The following is a 22,598-nucleotide window of genomic DNA, read 5'->3' on the forward strand; positions in this document are numbered from 1 at the left end:
AAAGAGAGATCTGGCAAGAAGACACCTGATGTGTCACAGAGCTGGAAGACTAAGTAGTTGATAGAGCTGAAAATTAAGACAAGCACATGCTTCCTAGAATGATCATCTTTAGATTGGATTTTCTCAATTACTTACTAGGCAAACAAGAACAAACTCATAGCTGCTGATAAGAAAGAGCCATTGAGATTCTTTGATACACCGCTTCATAATTTTTAGATTAAATGCTAGCTTTACTGAACCATTAAGACCAGAAAAACTACCTCTCTCAGGCACCATGTGTTGCATTTCCCCTTAGCAGTTGTGAAGTTTATAACCAAATTCTACATCCATGCAAGAGTGTCATAAGAAAAAATCCCTACAGTATCATGCCACTAAATGGATACAAGAAGATTATGCACACAACTAAGATCAGCATGCTTCTCCTCTTCCCATGTCAACAAACACATTTTTCGGCATCACATAGCAGTACACAAAGCCAGTGATATTCTACACATTATGCATGTGTAATATGTTAGTAATCCTAAATACGAAACAAGTATTTTTACATCAGTAAGCATGATGAGATGAGCTTAAATGAAGCCAGATAATAAAGATCCATGGAGTCGCCCCAACTTGCTTGACAATAGTGGTTGTTATTTGGTCAGTAAGCATGACATAAAGGAAAAACCATATCCCTAGATACACGAAATACGGTCAATGGCAACAGATAAATGTGCAAGATGGTAAAGTAGAAAAAATAAGTGTCGTTGCTGCATCTCAATAGCAAGGAAACTGTCGCCTGAAAGAGTTAATGTTCATATCTGAGTCCATTAAACAATAAAACAATAGCTAAGACAGAAGTCCATAATAGCATATCTGCGAACAAGGAAATGTTGTTTAGATGAGTCAATATCATCTTAACAAAAAATTGCAAGTCGGTTTTTCAGGACTAACGTTGAGATAAGGACCTCTTAAATTGACGATTAAAGAGCCATGAAGAAAAATGAGAATATTCATGATTTGGCAACTCACTAAGGTGTGTTCGAACAGTCTATTGGGAAGTTTTTGGAAAGTGATTTTCTTTTCACTTTCTTTCTGGAAAAGAAGGTGATTAAAAAGTAAATTAACTTACCAGAAGAGGGTCAAAGTGATAATATTTAGAATTTGGGGGCTATTGTAGAAGTTTGTTCATTTTTGGTTTGAGTAAAAAAAACAAAACCACCAACAAAAGGTTGTTTTTTTTTTTTTTGTTTTCTTTTAAAAAATGTTTGTTTGTTCTTCTAGAGAACAATTTTGTCCTAATTCTTCTTTTAGAAATCTTTTATGTTACAGTGCCAACATTGCCTTAAGACGCTTGAGCTTTTGCGAACCGCACGGCTCGGTGATTTTCGGGTGCAGCAGAATATCAGAATCAAGGAGCCAAAGACTTTGAGAAAATTTGCAAGGAAATAGCCAGTCTATGTTAATATCTATATCTTCTCAATTTAATTCGCGAGTGAAGAATGCTCACCAAATAGGAAATCTATCCAATTATCAGCTACGCAGCCACCTGTATGGACTTCAATCTCACCTGCAGAGTGTTAATGAGATCACCTTATATTTAGGCAAAACTATTTATTTGATTATTGTACACTAGCAAGGGGAAACAAATGGCAAAAAGCAATAAATGCAAATAAACTGAATGTAGTCATTCTTTCTTGCCTTAAGATTTGTTGCTCAACAAGCCTTGACCGCTAGACTAAAGGCCTAAAATCAGCAAGATTCACAAAATCCAGCTTTCACCCCACTCCACCCCCTAAATGCCAACCCCATTTTCTTTCAATAGAGAATCTAAGACTTCTCTCATTGGAGATATAGTGTAAATAGATGAGAAATTACAGTAATCAATGTTGATGAGCTATCATAAAGGAAAGCAGCATAGTTCAGAATAGATCGATGTTAATGACAAGTCTATCTTCTTTTTTTGAGGAAGGTAAACTGACAACTCTATCATGATTTCAGCTATCTCCATGGGAATGACCAGCTCTAGTTAACCGATCTCTTATCTGTTTACGTATATCTTGTGATTTGTCACCTCGCTGACTCACTCAGACATTTTAGATTTAGAGAGCAAATCGCACTCTCTTGGTTTAGCAGCAGCACGTTCAACCTGATTTGAACTTGAATCATTCAGAACCAGATTTTATGGGTAGAGAAGGGCCATGTTTCCATTGTGGCATCGAGCGTAAGTTCTATTGACCACCTATATCCCACCTTTTATGTTTATCAATAATCCTATGCTTTACAGGATACTTGATTCAGTGATGCTTAGATTCAATGTGCCTGATGTTACAACAAATAAACTTTGAAGAGTCACATGCATGAAACACTAAATACCCAAATTTCCCTAAATTGCCTATCTGTTAAACATAAAACATGGAGTACTTTGATTCTCTCACCTCGAGCCAAGTGTTAATTGATTTTCAACACAGCAGCCATTAGTCTAACAGGAACTGAGGTCATCTAGGATAAATTGCAGATTCGGTCCCCAATCTCTGGCATCCATGCACATTTAGTCGCCATTTATTTAATCTTTTTGACAACTGTGGTCCTTAAGTTCTAGATGATGTACATTCTGAACTTTCTGAGAAAAAGTTATTCATAGACAGTTGGATTCATAATGGCAAGTAACAAGGAGGGGAAAAGGTCCTGAATGCACGCATGCTATTCTCGAGCTACTTTAACCCGAGATAAAACTTCCTTCACACGGTTGTCCCGAGTCCACACGTTGAAGAAACTTAAAGACCATAAACAAAGAAGTTTATATTTGTTCACCGAGTGTTCAAAGGCCAGGATAGTCATCAGCAATCTATCCAATTATAATGTTCACACCATGTAATAAGTCTTTAATTGCATACTTGTCATGGCTATACTCCAGTTTCTTTGATACTATGACAAGGCATGGATCTGGACAACTCTTTTCCTTCAAGATGGGAGTGATGAAACCAAAATAAAAGACAATGACATTGTTACCATATTTCTATTTGACATGTGGTCTTCTAGTAGTAAGATATCCTTTAAGATCCTGCAGGTTCTCAAACCATTAACAGACTTGCAGTACTGAAAGTTAGATTTGAGAGAAAGAAATGCAAGCAGGTGCCACACAGCTAGAGGAGATATGAATAAACTGAAGCGAATATGCTTGACACTCTATCTATAACTATAGAAACTCCTTAAAATATCATGCAATTAAATGCAAGTTTGCCAGGTTAACTATTTTGCATCGTTCCTTAACATATCAAGCAAATCCTTTTCAATCTTTCCGCCATCAAGCTCAAAGTTTGACTATTTTGTATGGTTCCTTAACACGGCGGTGAACATGTGAGTACAAAAACAGTTGACACATCCTAAAAGTCGATGCATGTTTCACAGAAAGATATTTCCCCTTGTTTTGCCAAAAGAATTCCCCGCTAAACATACCCTGTTTTGTGACGCTCTCGTGCAATACATTCTATACCTTTTTACAAAAAATCTTAATAGTCAATGATCATTGTGCTTTAGTTTCTGAGATAAGTTTCTGACCTGTAAGAATGTGTTCATATTTTGTCCCAGTTTAAACACTAACTAATTGTGAACTCAAACAGAAACCCCCCTTTGGAGAACCGGGCCATCTGGAAAACCAGTGCTCTGCAATGCATGTGGATCAAGATGGCGGACTAGGGGGACGCTAGATGACTATATTCCCAAACACGCAAACAGAGAAATACAGAGCTATCAGTTACCTTCTGAGATGAAGCCGCGTCTCTTAGCTCGTGATGACCAACAGCTAGAAGTTGGAGTAGAGGTTGCTGGACAGGATGGCTCTTCAGCTTGTCTTGATGAGGCAATGAATAACATATCAAGCTTAGGTTCAGCAGGATCATCATCAAACAACTGCATGCAGATGGAAGAAACAAATGGTAAAATAGTTTCAATTATATATAGAGCACTTAACTTGTCTCGGCAAATATGATGCACGTTCTGAATCAAACGCTTCCTTGAGCATAAAGGATACAAAAATATGGAAAACTAATATCTTCCTATTCAATTTCTGGACAATTTCTTTCTTCTGTTTTGCTTGGTAGTAAGCCCAAAACTCTTAGTCTCAAAGAAAATTATGAAATAGAAATCAGGTAACCAAATCATTCTAGATGCACCTTCCCAAAAAGTAATCATGCAGCGCGTAGTCTTCTGATTTTAAAAAAAAAAAAAAAAAAGGGATCGAAAACAGGGGAAGAATCTACAGACCTTACATAACAAATTTAACAGTGAAACAAAAAATTTCATCAGCATTCTCCCATTTTCCAAGTGGTTGTTTTATGTTCGGATTTCACTAGTATCTAATACTCAAAAGAATCACTTACACCATGAGCTCTAAGACAACTTGATAAGCATGTTTCAAGATTCACGACACTCAGATTTATTTTTACGCAGGAAAGTCCTTTCGTTTCCCAATTATTGTGATGTCTTTTCAAATTATGCAATGTCAAATCACATTCAGGGTTTTACCAAACAAGCAGTAGGGAAGCAATCACTATATAATACTCTATAAACAAAATATTGGCTTTCTTTCTCGCTCAAAGGCCATTAATTATAGTGTCTCCCCTAAGCTTCGAAAACTTACTTTCTTTTACACAATGAACTGACATTGACAAATTTTAGGTAATTTGGATTTTCAATAAAGATATGAATTGACCAGTGCAACTATACTTTAACCATGCAAATAATAAAAGCTTAACCCCCAAGAAAAGATTTATTATATTAATACCTTATTGATTTATGTGCACTAACGTTCACCTTTTGTTAGGAGAAGCAGACAAATATCCTCTCTGGAATCCCGACAATGTCCCAAGAAGAAAGAGATCAGAGCTTAGACAACACATTTTGTCACCTGTGGAAAGACTCCAGAGGCAACTTTTTAACATTCTACAGGAACCAGGCTCTGAAAACTTATCTGCCGATGATGACAATATTATAATTTATGGAAAGACCAGAAATATTCCTCCAAATGAGATTGGTCTTGGAGCTGTGCTGCTTGTATCACCAACTACTGCTACAGAACGCTCAACGGCTCCATCTCCAATGGAAGAAGATAATGCCTCTTCATCAATGAACGTTCCTGTACAAAATTCATATCTGTAAGTTCATTTTGAGATGCATGCAAAAGGTTCAAGCTGGTATGGGAAGCCAACTCTTATAGTCTAGCTAGTGCAATGTTGGTTAAAAACAATTTGGGCTGTTCCAATTCACTGGATGTTCCCAATGGCAACATAGAATAACTTGGGTGTTTTTTTTAACAGAAACAACAATTTGAGTGTTTTGAGACCATCTAGTTGCCAGTTCTGCATAAATATATTCACTATGTTTATTCTATTTTTCGGGTGCATTTAATATGTCTATTGTGATGTCAGTCACCACGTGCTTACCTACAAGTTTGTTAGTTTGTGTGGACTCCATGGTAGACTTACATTGTAACATCTCAAAGGGCATTTGACTTACATATGCTAGTCATTATAACTGTAATGGCTTGCATTATACTTTGTTTCAGGATAAACAATAATGTACTAGATCATGTGGCTATGCAAAATGATACTACTGGAAATGAGAGTGGAAAAGCAAAGGCATGTGAAAATAGACACGCTCTACATCATATGGATACTACATCAAGGGTATGTCAAAATTGTTCTCTAAGATGCTGCTGCTATTGAATCTTCTTCTGTATACGGAGATGAGAAATAGGTATATACAACAACGTACCCAGTGTAATTCCACAAGTGGGGTCTGGGGAGGGTAGAGTGTACGCAGACCTTACCCCTACCTTGGAAGGTAGAGAGGTTGTTTCTGATAGACCCTCGGCTCAAAGAAAAGCAACCAAAGCTGTCGGGAAAAAGAAATGATATAAGTAAAGAAGTAATGGTAAAATACGGTATAAAGCATGACAAAGCAATAAGAAAAAGGACAATACCATAACTACCACAAAATCATACGATAATCGAAGTACAAGAAAACACGGATAATACCAAAAATCTAAGAGCAAGAAACTACAAAAATAATACTACAACTACAAGTGTGAAAATAGAAGTGTGACAATGCTCAACTCCCTACTAGCCTTCTACCCTAATCCGTGATCTCCATAACCTCATATCTAAGGTCATGTCCCTCGGTGAGATGAAACTGCACCATGTCCTGTCTAATCACCTCTCCCCAATTCTTCTTCGGCCTACCTCTACCCCTCCTGAAACCATCCAAAGCCAACCTCTCACGCCTCCGCACTGGGACATCCGTGCATCTCCTCTTCACGTGACTGAACAATCTCAACCTCGCTTCCCTCATCTGGTCCTCCACCGAGGCCACCCCCGCCTCATCCCCAATCTCTTCATTTCTAATCCTATCTCTCCTTGTATGCCCACACGAGGAAATAGGTCAGCTTTAGAATAAGGCATGCTCAACCACAAAAAGTTTGAAAACTAAGTGGTCCAAAAAGTCTCTCCAATCTCTTATAACGACAAGTCGATAAGACACTACACCTTCCAATAATATTTACACTAAAAAGAAGTTAGGGAGCCATCAATACAAAATCCAGGAGCAATCATAAATGCCCTCAAGTAGCAACACAGCACTCTTCAAAATAGATCTATACTCTTATATTACTTGGTAGACTTTGAAGTAATTATGAAGCAGACAGAGTAAAAGCAAAAAGACAACACTCTTTTGTGACACTCTTGATTCAACTACCTATACTGCTACAGTAGTAACAAGCATTGCAGAAACCGAAAAAATGGATAGACTATTCACAACCATAAAACTTCTTAGAAGGCCAGAAGTACTAAAATAAAAGAAAGGAGCAAAGAGAGTAAAATATATTACTCCTTAGAAAATGAAAATGGGACGCCGGAAAAACTGAGAACGTTAAAATCGCTGTCATTCTTTTGAACAGTGGCAGAGCAATGTAAATGATCATAGCTGAAAAGATAAGGAAACAATGGTTATCGATTCATGGGACTGGATAAGCATATCTTAGGCTCCGAGCATCATACAACTGAAAAAGGCTACTTTTGGTTTTCTACTATATACTACCCAGTGTGCTCCCTAATCCTGAAAGGAGTCCCCTCCTAATTTAAGAATCTGTTCACAATATTAGTCTAGTACAGGAAAATTTAATCAATATCAGACATCCTTCTTAGCCGAAAAAGATGGGGAACATTAGACATTTATATACTACTACCTTAAATCCTATTTAAATGTCATTTAAGCTTTTGGCACAAACATTAAGAACACCATTTAATAACATTTATTATATGGGTTATTTGACTAAGTTACCCTTTATATCTTTTCAAATTACCCATTATCTTTCCACAAACTTGTTAGATCATTTATTGGAGCAAAGGGTAGATTTGGAAAAAAAATCAAGCCTTCTTGGTTTCCTAAAGTGACACTTATTTCGTACCAAATTTGAAAGGCTAAAACGACATTTAAAATGGACCGAGGTAGCCCTATTTCTTTTCTTTTTTCTTCATAGTACCATTTCTTTGATATGGTAAACTTACCAGCACCACCACCCCAACTAAACCCCATACCCAAGAGCCCAATAGTAGCTCTTTTTCTCGCATTGCTCCATCAGTGACTCAAACCTGATGTTATCTTGGAAGGTGGAGGGTCCTTACCATTAGACCACCCCTCCGTTGTCACATTTATATACTACTTATAGAAAGAGCTTTTAGGAGTTATATGTTACGATTAGTAGGCAGGTTCCGTGCTCAATGTTGCTCTCTTCCAATCATACCTCATTTCTAACATTGAAGTCCTTCTATAACATTTCAATTAAACGCTTTCCGAATGTATCAGCTCACATGCAAGCCTCACTTCTATCGTGAAAATTGTAAACACAATTGACATAAGGAAAGATTAATCTACTAATCCTTGTTGAAGTGTGTGACCATGTCATCTAAAAGCTTAAGTCGCTAGAGATAGCACAACTTTATTTACTTAAGTTATATCTTCGACACACCCCCTCACATGTGGGCTCCTAGCACATGAATTTTTTTAATTATGGGTGACAGTAAGACTCGAATCCCGGACCTCTGTCCGCTTTAATGTCATATTGAAGTGTGTGACCATCTCATCTAAAAGCTTAAGCAATTAGAGAAAGTACATTTTTATATATTAAAATTGTGTCTTCAACAATTGTGATTTTTGTTAAATCATCTACAGCAACATCATAGCCTTAAATTTTCTAAAAACTTTATCCTACAAAATATTAGGAGCACAAGAATAAAAGATTGCAGATCATTGCTTAAATTTACTTTGTCCCATTTTATTACACAGTCATCATGTATGTGCTACAAGTCGATGCTATAAAGTTTAGCCCAAACCAACTTATCATCAAAAAATACATGCTGCGGTTAAAATCTTATCATGTAAATTACTTATCAAAACATAATTACCATTGTCTTTTTAATCACCACTCATGTCTACAAATTAATTACTTCTTGAAGTGACAAAGATATTCACTTTAGCTTATAATATTTTATGTCACTTTGATTCTAGTATTTTAGTTGTATTATTTTTAACTTGTTCATTCATAATGCAATATTAGCCAAAGTATGCACAGCTTGACTTTATAAGTTTTTGTATGATTGCGAGTATCTTGATGAATCATGGTAACCATGCTTGTTCAACCCCATAAAAGACAATAGTAATCAGATAATCCCCACAGTCGAAAATAGTGCTAACAAAGAGACTCGGAATTAGTGCTAAAAAGGAATCCTAAAAGTATTTCAAAGTTCAGAGTGAATGAGGACAGATCAAAGCACCGGAACCTGCTAATCTAATTTTAGTAACCTAACCAATATGTCAACAAGGACTACAATCACAAGGAAATATCCAACTATTTATCCATAACTCCTCCGTATTTATGTTGGTTCCACTTCATTTCCTTTTTCTTTTTTCTTCAAGCAAATTAACCTCTTTTTCCTTCCTTTGCATCTGTCGCAAAAATACCACGTCTGCTTCTGTCCCTTTTCCTCTTAATCTCTTGGGTAAATTATCCATCCACAAAAAAGATGTAATTAAGAGGCTATAGTTATAAGTCTTCAAGTACAGACATATTGACAATTGAAACTGCCCAACAGAGAATATCCATCTGGAAGATCAGCACCTAATATCTAAATGAGCAAAATGTGTATTTTCATTGTTACTAACTGCTAGGAAACTAAAATCAGAAATCTTCTAGTTAAGATAACAGCTGCATTATTAATCTCCAGTTCATGAGGTGTTTCCACCCATTCCAATGTACTGAAATAGAAAATGTAGAAAACACCTGAAGTACTAATAATCGCAACACGAAGGTAGAGACACAATTTGATTTGTTGAGCACTTCAAGAATCAGTTTACTTATTTTCAACGGATTCAATACACTTCTTATTTTTAAGAGACTTGTTCTTCCAAACATTTCTTTGGCTTTCATCCAAGAACTTATTTGACATGCCACCACTGTCTTGTTTTTGTATGTACAAGAAGATACAAATATACAACTGTTTCCTTGTTGAAAATCTTCTTTGCAGTCTAGAACTCAAATTGTGACTTTCAAACTAATGTTAATGTATGGATATTAGTACACAGCAAAGTTAGGTAATAGTATAGGTTGAACCTCTTTTGTGATTTGGTACATCCTTACATATTTCATAACCACGAGGTTCCTTATTTGATTACTGCTTGACATTCATTGCTCAAGGTCTCCAGCAAGAAACTATATTCTCAAAGAGCTTGCTGTGGAGCAAAAATAGGATGCCCAGTTAAGAGGCCTAGAGGACGACCACGGCTCTCCGCAACTCAAGGTGCAAAAGTAGGACTCCCAGTTAAGAGGCCTAGAGGACGGCCACGGTTCTCCACAACTCAAGGTACATATCTTCTTTAGTTTGTTTTGGTTAATAAATCTCCTTCTAGGAAACTCTACGAAACTGAAATCAAACAAACATCACATATTTGAAAGAGAAGTTCTGGTATATCTACCAGCATCAACAAACTTATGCAGGGATAGGCACATCCCAATGAAGTTTTTTCTTTCTTAGAACTGAGAAATCCCCTGAGGGCCAATGCGCACAGTTCCAAACTAGGTGGATAATGATCCGTCCCTCTATCATCCCAATAAAGTTTTTTTGTTAGCCAATTGGGAAACTTGAAATAATTTACGATGGTATCTTGAGCATAGTTTCTCTCCCCTCTCTCTTCCCTCCCCCACCCCCCCCCCCCCCCCCCCCAAAAAAATGGCTTTGAATCATACTCCCATTGTCCAAAATTCTACTGACTTAGTACTCTTATGCATGGAGAAAAGTTGAAATCATGTAGTGTTATAGAGAAACTGGACCCAAGTATAAAGTTGAAGTCATGTTTCTCATAAGTTGAGATAACAGAAAAATAAAATGATCTCCATATAACTTTGTTTTTAATCAGGGACAGTTGTATTAACAGAGGCTCTACAGATGTGCAACCTTATATCGATAATTTGTAGTGTAATTTTAAAAAGGTGATAAACTGGAAAAGAAGAAATATTTGATTTAAGGGGAAAGCAGAAAGCATTTTGCAAACAAAAGGAGCAGTAAAATCTTTCATCTAAGGAACAATATTTTCAATTTAGGAAAGCGGAACACATTTTGCAACGGACCAGAAAGGAATAATACAATCCATAGGGAACAAGGGATCGGTTACAAAAGTTAATAGATATGTTTCTCAACATTGTAGCAAAATCATGATAATTGTTCTAGCATGATCCTTGACATTTACTAAGAAGATTCCCAAATAACAGATTCCTTGCAGTCACATTCATAAATGTAGTGAGAGTAGCATATAGAGTAAAGAGGGAAGAGAATGTGTCTATCAGCTCTACAAGCACAGAGGAATCTAATCACTCTGTGGTAAGGGAGAGCGGAGGGAACATATTACTTAAAGTAGCTTGTATGTGCATATATCATGGAAAAATATATTGTATGTGCATTGAAGTCTCAATAGCATGTTTTTTTATCTCTATGTATCATTTATCACTATTTGACAAGAGTTCAGAAGTGACACTTTAACCACCCAAGAGAAGTTCTCACACCGATAATGCCACTTGCTGCTCATGAATATTCCAGGAAGATATCTTCACAAGGATGGAAGGTCTCAAACAGCAGACGACAGTTTACAGCCTTGGAGCTCCTCTTTAATAGATGTCCCCATATACTCAGTTAATTTGGATGACAGTACGGGTACATCAGCCATTAAAGGATGGAAAGTTGACACATTTACAGTCAATATGGAAAATAATCTGAATGAATGTATCATGGAAGATCAGACACAGACTCAAAGGCTTGAACCACAGATGGCAAAAATGGGAACTGGTTGCACTTTTCAGAAAACTTCAGACGAGAAACAACGAACATCTTAAAATTGTTACTCTCTACCTGACTGAAGATGGAACAAGGGGAAACAAATCTTAAGAGCATACTTGCATCTTACTGCTTCTTTTCTAAGTTATTCCAACAATAATGTCTTCTAAGCTACTCGATTTTATTTTGCAACATTTGCACATTGTTGCTATATCCTGCACCCAGCACAAGACACGGATGTACTAGTTACCAAATAAATTAGTACTCCTGATTGAAAAGCATTGCTGAGTTTTCAAAGAGCACTGAAATTTCTACTTTTGCCAAAACATGACAAGCATTAATAGTCATTTTATATTTCTTCCTATTGCTGGAAATCTAGTCGGAGTACTTCAGAAAAGAATCACCAAGCTGTTAAGGACTGATTACTAGAACACAAGCCTAACAATTTTTCATATGAAACAATCCAATTTACTTAACTGTCCTTCGAGTCGTTACATTTTTCTTGAGGAAATGACAGCTTGATCCTCTAAACCTTGTCATCTGCTACAAGTATGAAAAATTTATAGTTTCCTCTTGTATATATCCGGTTCTTTAATCATTCTTAAAAATGGTAGTAATGCTCTTTATAGTATCAATTATGCCTCAAATCACACAAAGCGCGTATAAATAATTACAAATAGAAATTCTAAATATGTGTTTTACAACTTCTCTAATAGTCATTGCAAAATCAGCATTATAATCAATACACTATAATTCGTATATTGCAATTAATATCAGCGCAAAAGGCAATATTTTTCTGTCTGACTAGAAAAGATAATGAAAATATGTACAAAGGATGAAAGAGAAACATACAAATTAATTCCATCAGAGAAACGTGATGAGTTCACGGCAGAAACAGACAAATAGAAGAGCAATCGAATTTTAATTTGTTTTTTTTTGTTTTTTAGAGAGAGAGCAGATCGAACTTGGGTCCATTTGCTTGTTTTCGGACCATTTGCAAAAATAGTCATTTTAAAGCTCCTTTAAAAATAAAATAAAATCCAACTTTAACCATTTAGTGGTCGTTTGGTGCATGGCCAAAATTATCCCGGGATTATAATCCCAGGACTAATTTATCTCATATCTTGGGACTATTTTATACCATCTAGGAGATACCATCTAGGAGATGGTATAAAATAGTCCGCGATAAGTGGTATAAGAAGATATATCCCAGCTTATACCATGGGATGCATTTTATACTTTATTTGGTGCAAGGATAAATTTATCTCGCATTGAATTTATACCTTCTACCAAATATGGTACAAAAATTAGTGCTGGGATATCCCAGCTTATACCTTCTACCAAACGATCCCTAAAATAACTATGCTTTAAAGAGTGTCATTGGACGTGGTTATTTGACTCATTTCTATTGCCAAAGGAAGGCTTTCTCCTATTAAAATCACTTTTTTTCACTTGGGATGATCGAATATTATGTTTGCTTTTCTAATTAATATAATTCACATATTTCTGAATGAAAAGTGATTGATAGAAAATTAATAGTTGAAATTAGATATGTCAGCAATAAAATTGAATTGGTATATATCCTTGATCCTTCTACTTATTAAATCGGTTGCATTAGTATCTTTTATAATATAAAAAAGATGATTTTGAAACTTCATTGCAAATACATCAGTAAAGGCTTATTCTCATAGGGATAACATTACAAAAACTAGCCAATTTTAATGGAGAAATGTTCAAAATGGTCGCTTATCTTTGGGATTGAAAAATGGTCTTATATCTGTGTAACATGATATTAATGTTTACTTAAATGATATAATCTAACACGCAAATTATAGTAACACGCTTGATAAACTTGACGAAAAAAAAGGCTATTAAGTGAACACAAAATGGAGAAGGAAAAACTGTGGCTTTAAAATTGGTATTAAGAAGTTTGAACCATTACGTTTAACTAATTAAGCTTCTAACCAGAACTATTATAATAATATTGAGTGCAGGTTTGAGAACTTCATATAACTATTTGAAATCTTTATGTAATTAGACAAAAATTCACTCCTTAAAGCAATAAACCGTGCGAATAAGAAAGTTGTACAAAACAAATAAAATTCCCCCAAATAACTAGAAATCTTATGTTACATAGTAAAATTAGCTCAGTGTCACATCTTATAGGCTATAGCTGTCAACATAATTTTCAATGTCATACGATCGTAATTCAATTTTACAATTATAAAGCTTCATAAAATTTTCGTAAAATCTCCAAAAGTTCAACTTACATATTGAATATGGATTTAACCGCACCATGTGAGAGATTCAAGGTGCGATAAAAGTGAATCTATACCAAAGAATACAAATTTTACCTATGAAATTCGATAGCCTGAAATCGGCACGTGCAGCTACAATGATTGAGCCTCTAGCCTTATGGGCGGAGAACCTAGCTTCAACGATCTTGTTTCCAATCTAATAGATCCGACGACTTTGATGGTTAAAGAGAATGTGGAGAGATTTTAAGGGCAGCGTCAGTCGAGTTTTGAGGATCTAGGCAACTAAGTTGTTTTTATTTGGTTTTTGTTGTTAGCTCCGACGACATTGATGGTTAAAAAGAAGGTGGAGAGATTTTAGGGGCGGCGTCGGTTGAGTTTTGAGGATTTAGACACCTAAGTTGTCTTCATTTGGTTTTTATTGTTTTTTTTTTTTTCACTTTCCTTTTTTCGTTCTTTTTCTATTTGTATCTCTTATTATTTCTTTATCTTATTAAAATATCACCTACTAAGTACTCCCTCCGTTTCAAATTATGTGAACCCATTGATTGGGCACGACATTTAAGAAAGAGTGAAGACTTTTGAAACTTGTGGTTCAAAATAAGTCTTAAATATTTGTGTGGCTGTAAATCATTTCATAAAGTGAATTTGTTTCCAAATTAGGAAAGAGGTCATTCATTTTGGCACGGACTAAAAAAGAAAATAGGTTTACATAAATTGAAACGGATGGAGTATTACTTAGTGGAAAAAAAAGTTTTGTTTTTTTTTGTAAATTCCGCCTCATATTCTTCAGCAGTCGGCTTCCCATTTTCAGATCCACCCCTCTCCTCCATATAACCAACAAATAGTGAATCAAGAAGAAGAAAACGGGAGTCAACCGCTCTAAAGTTGTCATATTTACAATTTGTTAAAAATTGTGGTTAGATTTTAAATACATGCTAAAAAGGTTAAACAATGTAAAATGGGCAATTCGCAGAATTGCCCTTCTTTTGGGGTGGTCTTTAAATTTTACCCCTCATATTTGAAATCTTTAAAATTTGCCTTCATAACACCCATAGGTTTCGTGTTCGAACCCACGCGCAGCTAAAATTTTAAAAAAATTCGCAAGGCAAGTTTAAATTTCGCTATCGGACCGATACTTTTGTTAAGGAAATACGAAAGTTATCGGACCTAGATACTTATGCTCACAAGGATTAGCGTAAAGATGCCGGTCCGCATAACTTTGATAATTCCTTCACAAAGTTATGCGGTCCGATAAAAGTTTGCCCATTAAAAGTATGCCCCCGATAACTTTGTGAAGGAATTATCAAAGTTATCTTGGACCGATACTTATGCCTTATGGGCGGACTTGGCATAAGTATCTTAGGGTTCGTGATAACTTTGATAATTCCTTCACAAAGTTATGTCAAGTCCCATAAAAGTTTGCCCATTAACTTATGCGCGACGGGGCATACTTATGCCTTATGAGCAAACTTTGTCTTGAAGCATATATATGTATTTTTTTTTTTTTAACCACTTCAACTGTGTTAGAACAGAGTTACAAACATCCAGACAAACCTATGTAAATATTGAATCAGTGATGTACTTAATTTCTTTTCAATTCCCACATAATATCTTCCCGATGCCTTCAAATATGTACACTCTTTAGAATCTAAACAAAGCGATCACTTCAAGTCCATATTTCGAGCCAATTAATCCTTAAAGCATCTTTATAAACCACGAGTTTTTTTTTGGTCCAAAACCACGGTTATGAGTAAACTACCGGTTTTTTATAAGCAAAGTTTAAATTTTGTATCCTCCCACTCACGTTTTTTAGTTATGTTTAACTAATCAGTCGGTAGGGCAGACTTTGCCTTGAGGGTAAGACATTTAGTTATGCCGATCCGCATAACTTTAACTTTTTCTCAAAGATTGTATGCTGGATCCGCACACTCTCTACCTGCTTGCGAAATTATTTTTTTATTTTATGTTTCGAGCGGGGTTCGAACCGAACTTCATGTATTCGCTCATCTTTCCAAGCAAAGGGCAAAATTTAAAGATCAAATATGAAGGGCAAAATTTAAAGATCCGCGAATTTGAGGGCAAAATTTAAAGACCACCCAAAATACATCCGTGCAAAAAAATGATGTAAAAATTCCATCCTTGCAAACATCATTTTTTTGCGCGGAGTGCCCTTCTTTTGGGGTGGTCTTTAAATTTTACCTCATATTTGAAATGTTTAAATTTTTGCCCTTCTAACACCCATAGGTCCCGGAGTTCGAACCCACGCGCAAATAAATTTTAAAAAAAAATTTATGCGCTTTTAAATTTCGCTTACACAACAAAGATACACTTGTTAAGAATTACACATTTTACGGGACCAGATACCATGCCTTATGGGTGATGGTATAAAGATACGGTCCGCATAACTCGATAATTCCTTCACAAAGTTACGCCGGGGGCATACTTAATCGAAACTTTTACGGACCATAACTTTTAAGGAATTATCAAAGTTTATGCGAGTCACCATAAGCGCATAAGTATGTTTGCGTCCTATAACTTTGTAATTCCTTCACAAAGTTACGCCATGTGGCATACTTTTAATCGGCAAACTTTTATTGCCGATCCAAGATAACTTTTTAATGAATTATCAAAGTTATATTGACCCAAGATACTTATGCCAAAAGTCCATTTATAGCAAGGCATAAGATGCCGGCCGAGATAACTTTCGTAATTCCTTCACAAAGTTGTATGCGCCAGGCATAGCGAAATTTAAACTTGCTTGTAATTTTTTTTTTAAAATTTTGATCGTGCGTGGGTTTGAACCCTGGAACCTATGGGTTTGGCGCTAAGTAGGTAAAATTTAAAGATTTCAAATATGAGGGGCAAAATTTAAAGACCACCCCAAACGAAGGGCAATTCTGCGAATTGCCCTGCAAACATCAAGGCCCAAATTACTAAACAAATAAAAACCCGGCCCACGATTGGTGACATTAATGGACTCAGACTAACTAATTAATCTTACACTGAGCAAAACACGAGCTGCTACTTGCTAATTGTGATGATTAGAAGTAAAAAAGAGAAATTACAAGTGGAGTATCAAATCAAAACATGATGAGTTGATGAATGAAAGCGATTTGTCATTTCCATTAGAGAAAGAGAGAAAGACAGCAATGGCGAGCAAAGTAGAAGAGGAAGCGAAACAAATGGAAGCTGAGTTAAGCAAAACCCTAAAAGAAGGGGAAAGACTTTTAGCACCAACACGACGGCCCGATGGAACCCTACGTAAACCTATTCGAATTAGGGCTGGCTATGTCCCTCAAGATGAAGTCCAAATTTACCAATCTAAAGGCGCTCTTGTATGTACTAACATAATGTCCCATACATGTTCCTTTTTTTATTCTATTACGGTAACCGTGGTGTTCAGGCCAGCTTGTGTGCACCTCGACTCCATGCAACTCTATCCGCCAAGGTTAGGATAGATTGAAAGAAAAATAATAACCTAGTGTTTCTGTCTCTGGTATTTGAACTGGAGACCTCTCGGTTCTCAATACACTTTATTGACACTAGGCCACACCTGTGGCTGCTGTGCCATACATGTTTTGTGCTTGTTTTCTTTTCTTTTTCAAAATTTATGTTAATGTGTGTTTTGTGTTGATTGATTGGTGAATGGGGAGATGGCAGTTGAAGAAGGAAATGGCGTCAATCCAGGATGTTCCGCCGGGTTATGATCCGGTGGTAATGGAAGAGAAACCAAAGTCCAAAGCTGCCAAGCGGAATGAAAGGAAGAAGGAAAAGCGTCAACAGGTTAATACTTAGTTCCTCTTCCTTATTATTTCTTGTTTATTATAGTTACATAGTTAGCATTGTTTTGGTTACCAGAGGTTAGTTTATTGGCATGAACAGTTTGTTGGAAAAATACTTCCTTGCCGGTGCATCCACCATTGTGTAAAGGGCATGACATCTATCTTTACATAATAGCTTTATATTCAGACAAAAGGTCATTAAAGAAACTGGCATTTACTGGAGTATAAATTCGGACACAGTCCTGATAGGGTTTGTTTCCGCATAGTAGTCTCGAGGTTCTGTTGTTCCTTTGTTTGTGGATGCACCAGAAAAGGCAAATAGGTATCAGTTTCCTTCCAAGTCTATCTCCCTCGAGCAAAGATAAGCAGACCCTTTCCAAAGGTTGGTATAATTCAACTCAAACAGCAAGACCAATCTGTAAGGTGTAATTTCATGTCTCTTCAGATTCTTTTTTTTTTTTGATGAAACATTCATGTCTCTTCGAATTTAAATGAAACGGACAACAAAGTTTACGAAATGCAAGCTGAATGATGCTAATGGATTCCTACCAGCCTAACTGATGTGTGCGGCTATTAGAAATCGAGATATTGCCCATTGAATCCAAAAGTGAACATATCTCAGAACTCCCTTGTCTCCCAGGAAGAGATGATTAGGGTCGTCTATGTGACCATGTCACTTTCGCACATGAAGCACCTGTTGCACAAAGTGAACTCCTTTTTCTAAGTTATCTTGGGAGAAGCGTGCTTCATGTCACTATCCAAACAAACCAAGAGACGAAGAGGGGCTAGTGGCTACTGTTTGCCAACGCCCAGAGGTTCCAAGATTAATCAAGCTGCAATAATTTTATTCAGTGAAATTCCCTTTACTATCACCTTTCCACTTGATGAAGTCATTTTCTCTGTTTCTCCAAAAGATATCAGCCCCTCAATTAACTGAATTTCTTTCAGAATCGTAATATATTATAAACATAGCACTACGAGAGTGTGGTGAAATATGTAGAATGGGATGTCAAAGGCAATTGACAGTGCCCCTAAAGTATCCCTATCCTATTCCTGTAGGTGTAGGGTATCTGTGAGATCTAAAATTACCTTCTAAAACTGATGTTCCTACTACTATTTGCTTTGCATTATTGATATTCCTACTACCATTTGCTTTGCATTGAGCTATGGATGATTTCGGGGCAAGAGGTAGAACTGTGAGTAGGTCAGGGTATTCCTCCCTTTAAAGAAGTGTGACCATGCCGATCCCAAGGCTTTCGTCTAGTGGTAAGAGTGCAACACTTGTGGGTACTGGCACGTTACGAGTCCGAACCCAGCCACAACCAAAAGCATGATATTTAAGTGGAGGAGCGGGCCAGTATCCACTGAGTTTCAAACAGTGCGCCAGTGGCCCTCGGGGATTTCTTGGTTTCAAAAAAGAGGTGTGACCAAGCCAAGGATTCTGTTAGAATTTTCTTCAGCCCATCTGCCACTTCAAAGTAAATGTTTTTTGAATTCTTCCTTTAACTTTCTCATGTGTCTCCGTGGTCCCACTCAAGATGTTATAGCATATGCTTTGATATCTCTTAAATGACATGGATTCTTCTCTTACCTGTTTGCTGTTTTATAATTCTTTTATAAATTAAACTCAAAAGTATCTTATGTTGCACCAGTATGGTGTTTTTAATAACTTCTGTTTTCTTTATCATTTATTTTGTTTGCTTCATGTTGGAAGGACTTTGGTCCTATAATTAGGTACTGTTTACTGACTCTACAAATAGAATTTCTTATTTTATCTTTCAAGCGTGGAAAGTGGGAAGGTAGAATCTTGGTACTGTGCATCAAATCCAAAAAAGGGTGGAAAGAGGGAAGGTAGAATCTTAAATGAGACAGTTCAAAAAGTCCTTACACTTAGTCGAAGTTGAAGGACAATTATAGGTAACACAGGTGACTAAGAACTGAAATTGGAAAATTGTGTAATACTTTTCTATTCCATCCCATCTTTGGTTTTCAGCTTTCCAGTTTGCTTCTTGTCAAACTGTTATCATAAGTTGAAGACAGCTGCTTCTTGACTGTTACCCTTTTTTGGGGCAAGAATTGACTTATTACATTAACCCCTTGTTTTCTTCAAGGCATACGTACTAAACAACTGAACACTATACAGAGAAGCTATTTCTGTATGTGATTTTCTGCACTTACTACACTGTTTGAAAAGCATGCAGTTTGTTTTCTTATAACTACAGTTTTTCTTCTCAAAGCTATGTAAATTACATAGTAGGAGCCTGTTTGGATGGGCTTATGCCTATAAGCTGTTTGCAGCTTATAAGCTAAAAAAAATAAGTTGGGGTAGTCTAACTTATTTTTTTTGGCTTATAAGCTGCTTTAGATAAGCTAAGTCAAATGGGCCCAATTATTTTTTTGAGCTTATTTTAAGCACAAAATGACTTTAAGCTGGCCAGCCAAACACTCAAAAAAGCTGAAAACAGCTTATAAGCAACTTATAAGCCAATCCAAACGGGCTCTAGATAAAATCTTTCCCCATTAGCCCCTCAGGTTACTAGACAATATTTTTTAAGAACAGCTGTTTTGGCGAAAAACAAGTTCTATTTGTGTAATTTCATAAGAATCCTTGCTTGCAAAAATGTTATATAGATTTGTCGAAGTGGATAGAACCGTGCTACTTAGGTGATTATGGGGTATAAAAGTTTAAGGCTATTCTTTAAGGTGGTATCTATAACAGTTTCCACTTGCTGTGGTGTAGATAAAAACTATATTGTTCCAAACTTATCGGACCTCCCTGAAAGGACACAGGGTAGGACCAAAGCAGGCATTACCTCAAGTGAGCTTACAGGAGGTGGCCCTCCTGTTTCGTGGGTACCATCTCTTTGATCTTGCAGGTTCTTCCACAATTAGACCCTAATCCTCTTTTGAATGGTAACCGAATGCAAAATTTTCCGAGAAAGTAGAAACTACATCTGTCAGAACTTGAAATTGAGAGTTTGGTAACTATGACTGCTTGAATTAAGTAAGAGCTGCAACGACGAGTAGAACTGTTAGACTATTTATTTCTGAGATCAGTTGAACTCTACAATAAGCAATGCGCAGAATACACTTTCTTTGCTCTTATTTTCTGACTGAAAAAGTCACTTCTGTAATCATGGAAGCCTTTTGTCTTTTTTTTTTTTTTAAAAAAAAACAATTCAATTTGCTTTATGCTCCTTTTAGATACTGGTGAATCGGAGATGTCTTTAGGATGAAGAATTTTGGGCCTCTCGGTCATTTCATACATGTGAATAGAATTATGCAACAATATGAGTATCACATAGGCGAACTAATAATGATTGAAGTCCTAAGTTTGAGGATGTAACATTGGACAAGAAATAAAGGTCGTTTGGGTGGTGGTGAGATTGGAATTTCCTTACTTTTTACTTGTATTTTGGTATAAAGAGGACCTAGCCATTTGTGTATGTAGTTTGATGGATCTTTCGGAAGATAAAAACTGTATACAAGCTGGAACGATCTCATTGTGATATTAGTGAGAATTAATCGCACAAAAAACGTCTGAGCTTGATTAACACAACTTGTAGCAGGCTGCCGCTGAAAAGGGAAAGAATCCAGAGAATGATGAAGTATCATCTGCTGACAATTCAGTTGACGGTCCAGATCAGGTTGAGTCGGTTATGTCCCAGATAAACAATCTTGCCATATCTGCAAATCCTGTTGTCCCTCCTTCAAATTCAACCAAGTCTTCTGCCATGGGAGATAGTGTGCAGGACATTGACAAAAAGATCCGAGCTCTGAAGAAAAAGGTACGTTTTCTAGTTCCCTGAGGGCATGCCATCATTTGAGCTCTATGAAGTAAGTTAGATGCATCTTACAGCATTTTAGAGATACTCGACTATCATCTTTGTTTTCCATGCCTTGGTGGAATCTATTCTCTACTTCGCAATTGCATGGTGGAAAAAATGGATGATTCGAGTTCGTTTCAAGGTAATGATGTGTTTTGTGCAGTCTTTTCTTAACCAAAGATGGTATGGGCCACTAAATGAGTTGGTTGAAATTCATCTCCTCCTCCAGCTACCCATTTTGTATGATCTCTAACCCATTATATGTCCTCCTTTAAGTTGCATTTTTCAGTTGAAGGTGCTGCTTCTATTTCAACACTACTGTCAAATATCAGCACTTGGGGACTGTCCAACTGTGATATGAGGATTTTCATTTGATTTCTACTATTAGTCCCGTTGGGATTTTTTTTTTTTTTTTTTTTTTTAAATGGTAGAAGTTAGTCCTCCTGGGACTGACCAACTGTGATATGAGGATTTTCATTCTACTAATAGTCCCGTCATTCAATAACTGCAGATATTAGAAACTGTTCATTGGAAAAAAACTGCAGTTTTAGAAAGATGTGGATTTTTACTGCCTGTGAAAAGATAAATAAAATCAATGTACTAGTAATCTCTGGTGATTTGTCTGTACTACATTGTTCTGAAGCTTGAAGGTTCAAGATTCACTTACCCGTCTCCGTTGGAGCTTTAATTTTTTGTTGAGCTCACTGAACTAACCCCTGCTTTATTTGGTGTAGATTCGGCTGACAGAAGCTCAACAGCAGAAGACTGAGGAGAAGGATATGAAGCCAGAACAGCTGGAAAAAGTGGCTAAGATGGAAAGCTGGCGAAAAGAGTTAAAGCTTTTGGAGGATAAAAAGGCTGAATTGGAAGCATTGTGAATTTTAGGCTGAAGAAACGCATAGTTTAAAGCTACGGTAGCCTGGTGGGATTTTACCGCTGCATCAATATACTCGTCACGCCCAGATTTTGTTAAGGGAACTGTGTATTTTTGTTCTTTGTGCACTGGCTAGGGCAAAACAACGGAGGATCTAATTTGTGGTATTTTTCAGGTAGTACTCCAATTTTTGAGGACATAGCTCCTGCTTGATCTGATTCATCCTTGATTTCTAAAGACGTCAAAACTAGCGGTTGAAATACCATTACTATATTAGGCTTGTGGCATGAATTTTTCCTCAAGTCAGTTGGACCACTTTTGCAGATGCAATCTGAAAAACAAAAATTATATGAAGCGGAAGTTGGAAGAAAAGTTTGTTGTGTTGTCTGGATAATTGTACATCCGAAAGAACAACTTCACTTAGGTACTCAATAAAAAAGTGATGAGACAAACACAACCTCAGTTTTCAGGTCACGAACAAACACCTTTAGCTGAAC

The 22,598-nt window shown here is 36.5% G+C and overlaps 1 protein-coding gene and 1 long non-coding RNA gene across 12 annotated transcripts; one reads left to right on the forward strand and one right to left on the reverse strand.

Annotated features, from left to right (window-relative positions):
* Window positions 1–206: 206 nt before the first annotated feature.
* On the reverse strand, window positions 207–14,477 carry LOC132064618 (uncharacterized). Of its 10 annotated transcripts, none has more exons than XR_009416591.1 (6): window positions 12,213–12,371; window positions 5,810–5,874; window positions 5,644–5,713; window positions 4,766–5,116; window positions 1,490–3,832; window positions 207–778 (listed from the first exon to the last, which is right to left on the reverse strand). It is a non-coding gene; the product is annotated as an uncharacterized LOC132064618 (long non-coding RNA). The 10 variants fall into 10 exon arrangements; XR_009416590.1 differs by having other exon boundaries at window positions 1,490–3,861; XR_009416596.1 differs by adding an exon at window positions 11,480–11,575 and having other exon boundaries at window positions 1,490–5,116; window positions 12,213–12,365.
* Window positions 14,478–16,611: 2,134 nt separating this feature from the next.
* On the forward strand, window positions 16,612–22,298 carry LOC132064620 (partner of Y14 and mago). Of its 2 annotated transcripts, none has more exons than XM_059457662.1 (4): window positions 16,612–16,953; window positions 17,279–17,401; window positions 20,967–21,188; window positions 21,962–22,298. In XM_059457662.1, the coding sequence occupies exons 1-4, from the start codon at window positions 16,717–16,719 to the stop codon at window positions 22,103–22,105; spliced, it is 726 nt and encodes a 241-aa protein (XP_059313645.1). In that variant the 5' UTR covers window positions 16,612–16,716; the 3' UTR covers window positions 22,106–22,298. The 2 variants fall into 2 exon arrangements, with proteins under 2 accessions (XP_059313645.1, XP_059313647.1); XM_059457664.1 differs by having other exon boundaries at window positions 16,614–16,953; window positions 20,970–21,188.
* Window positions 22,299–22,598: the final 300 nt, after the last annotated feature.

This window comes from Lycium ferocissimum, chromosome 7 (genome assembly GCF_029784015.1).
Source record: "Lycium ferocissimum isolate CSIRO_LF1 chromosome 7, AGI_CSIRO_Lferr_CH_V1, whole genome shotgun sequence".
NCBI lineage: Eukaryota > Viridiplantae > Streptophyta > Magnoliopsida > Solanales > Solanaceae > Lycium > Lycium ferocissimum.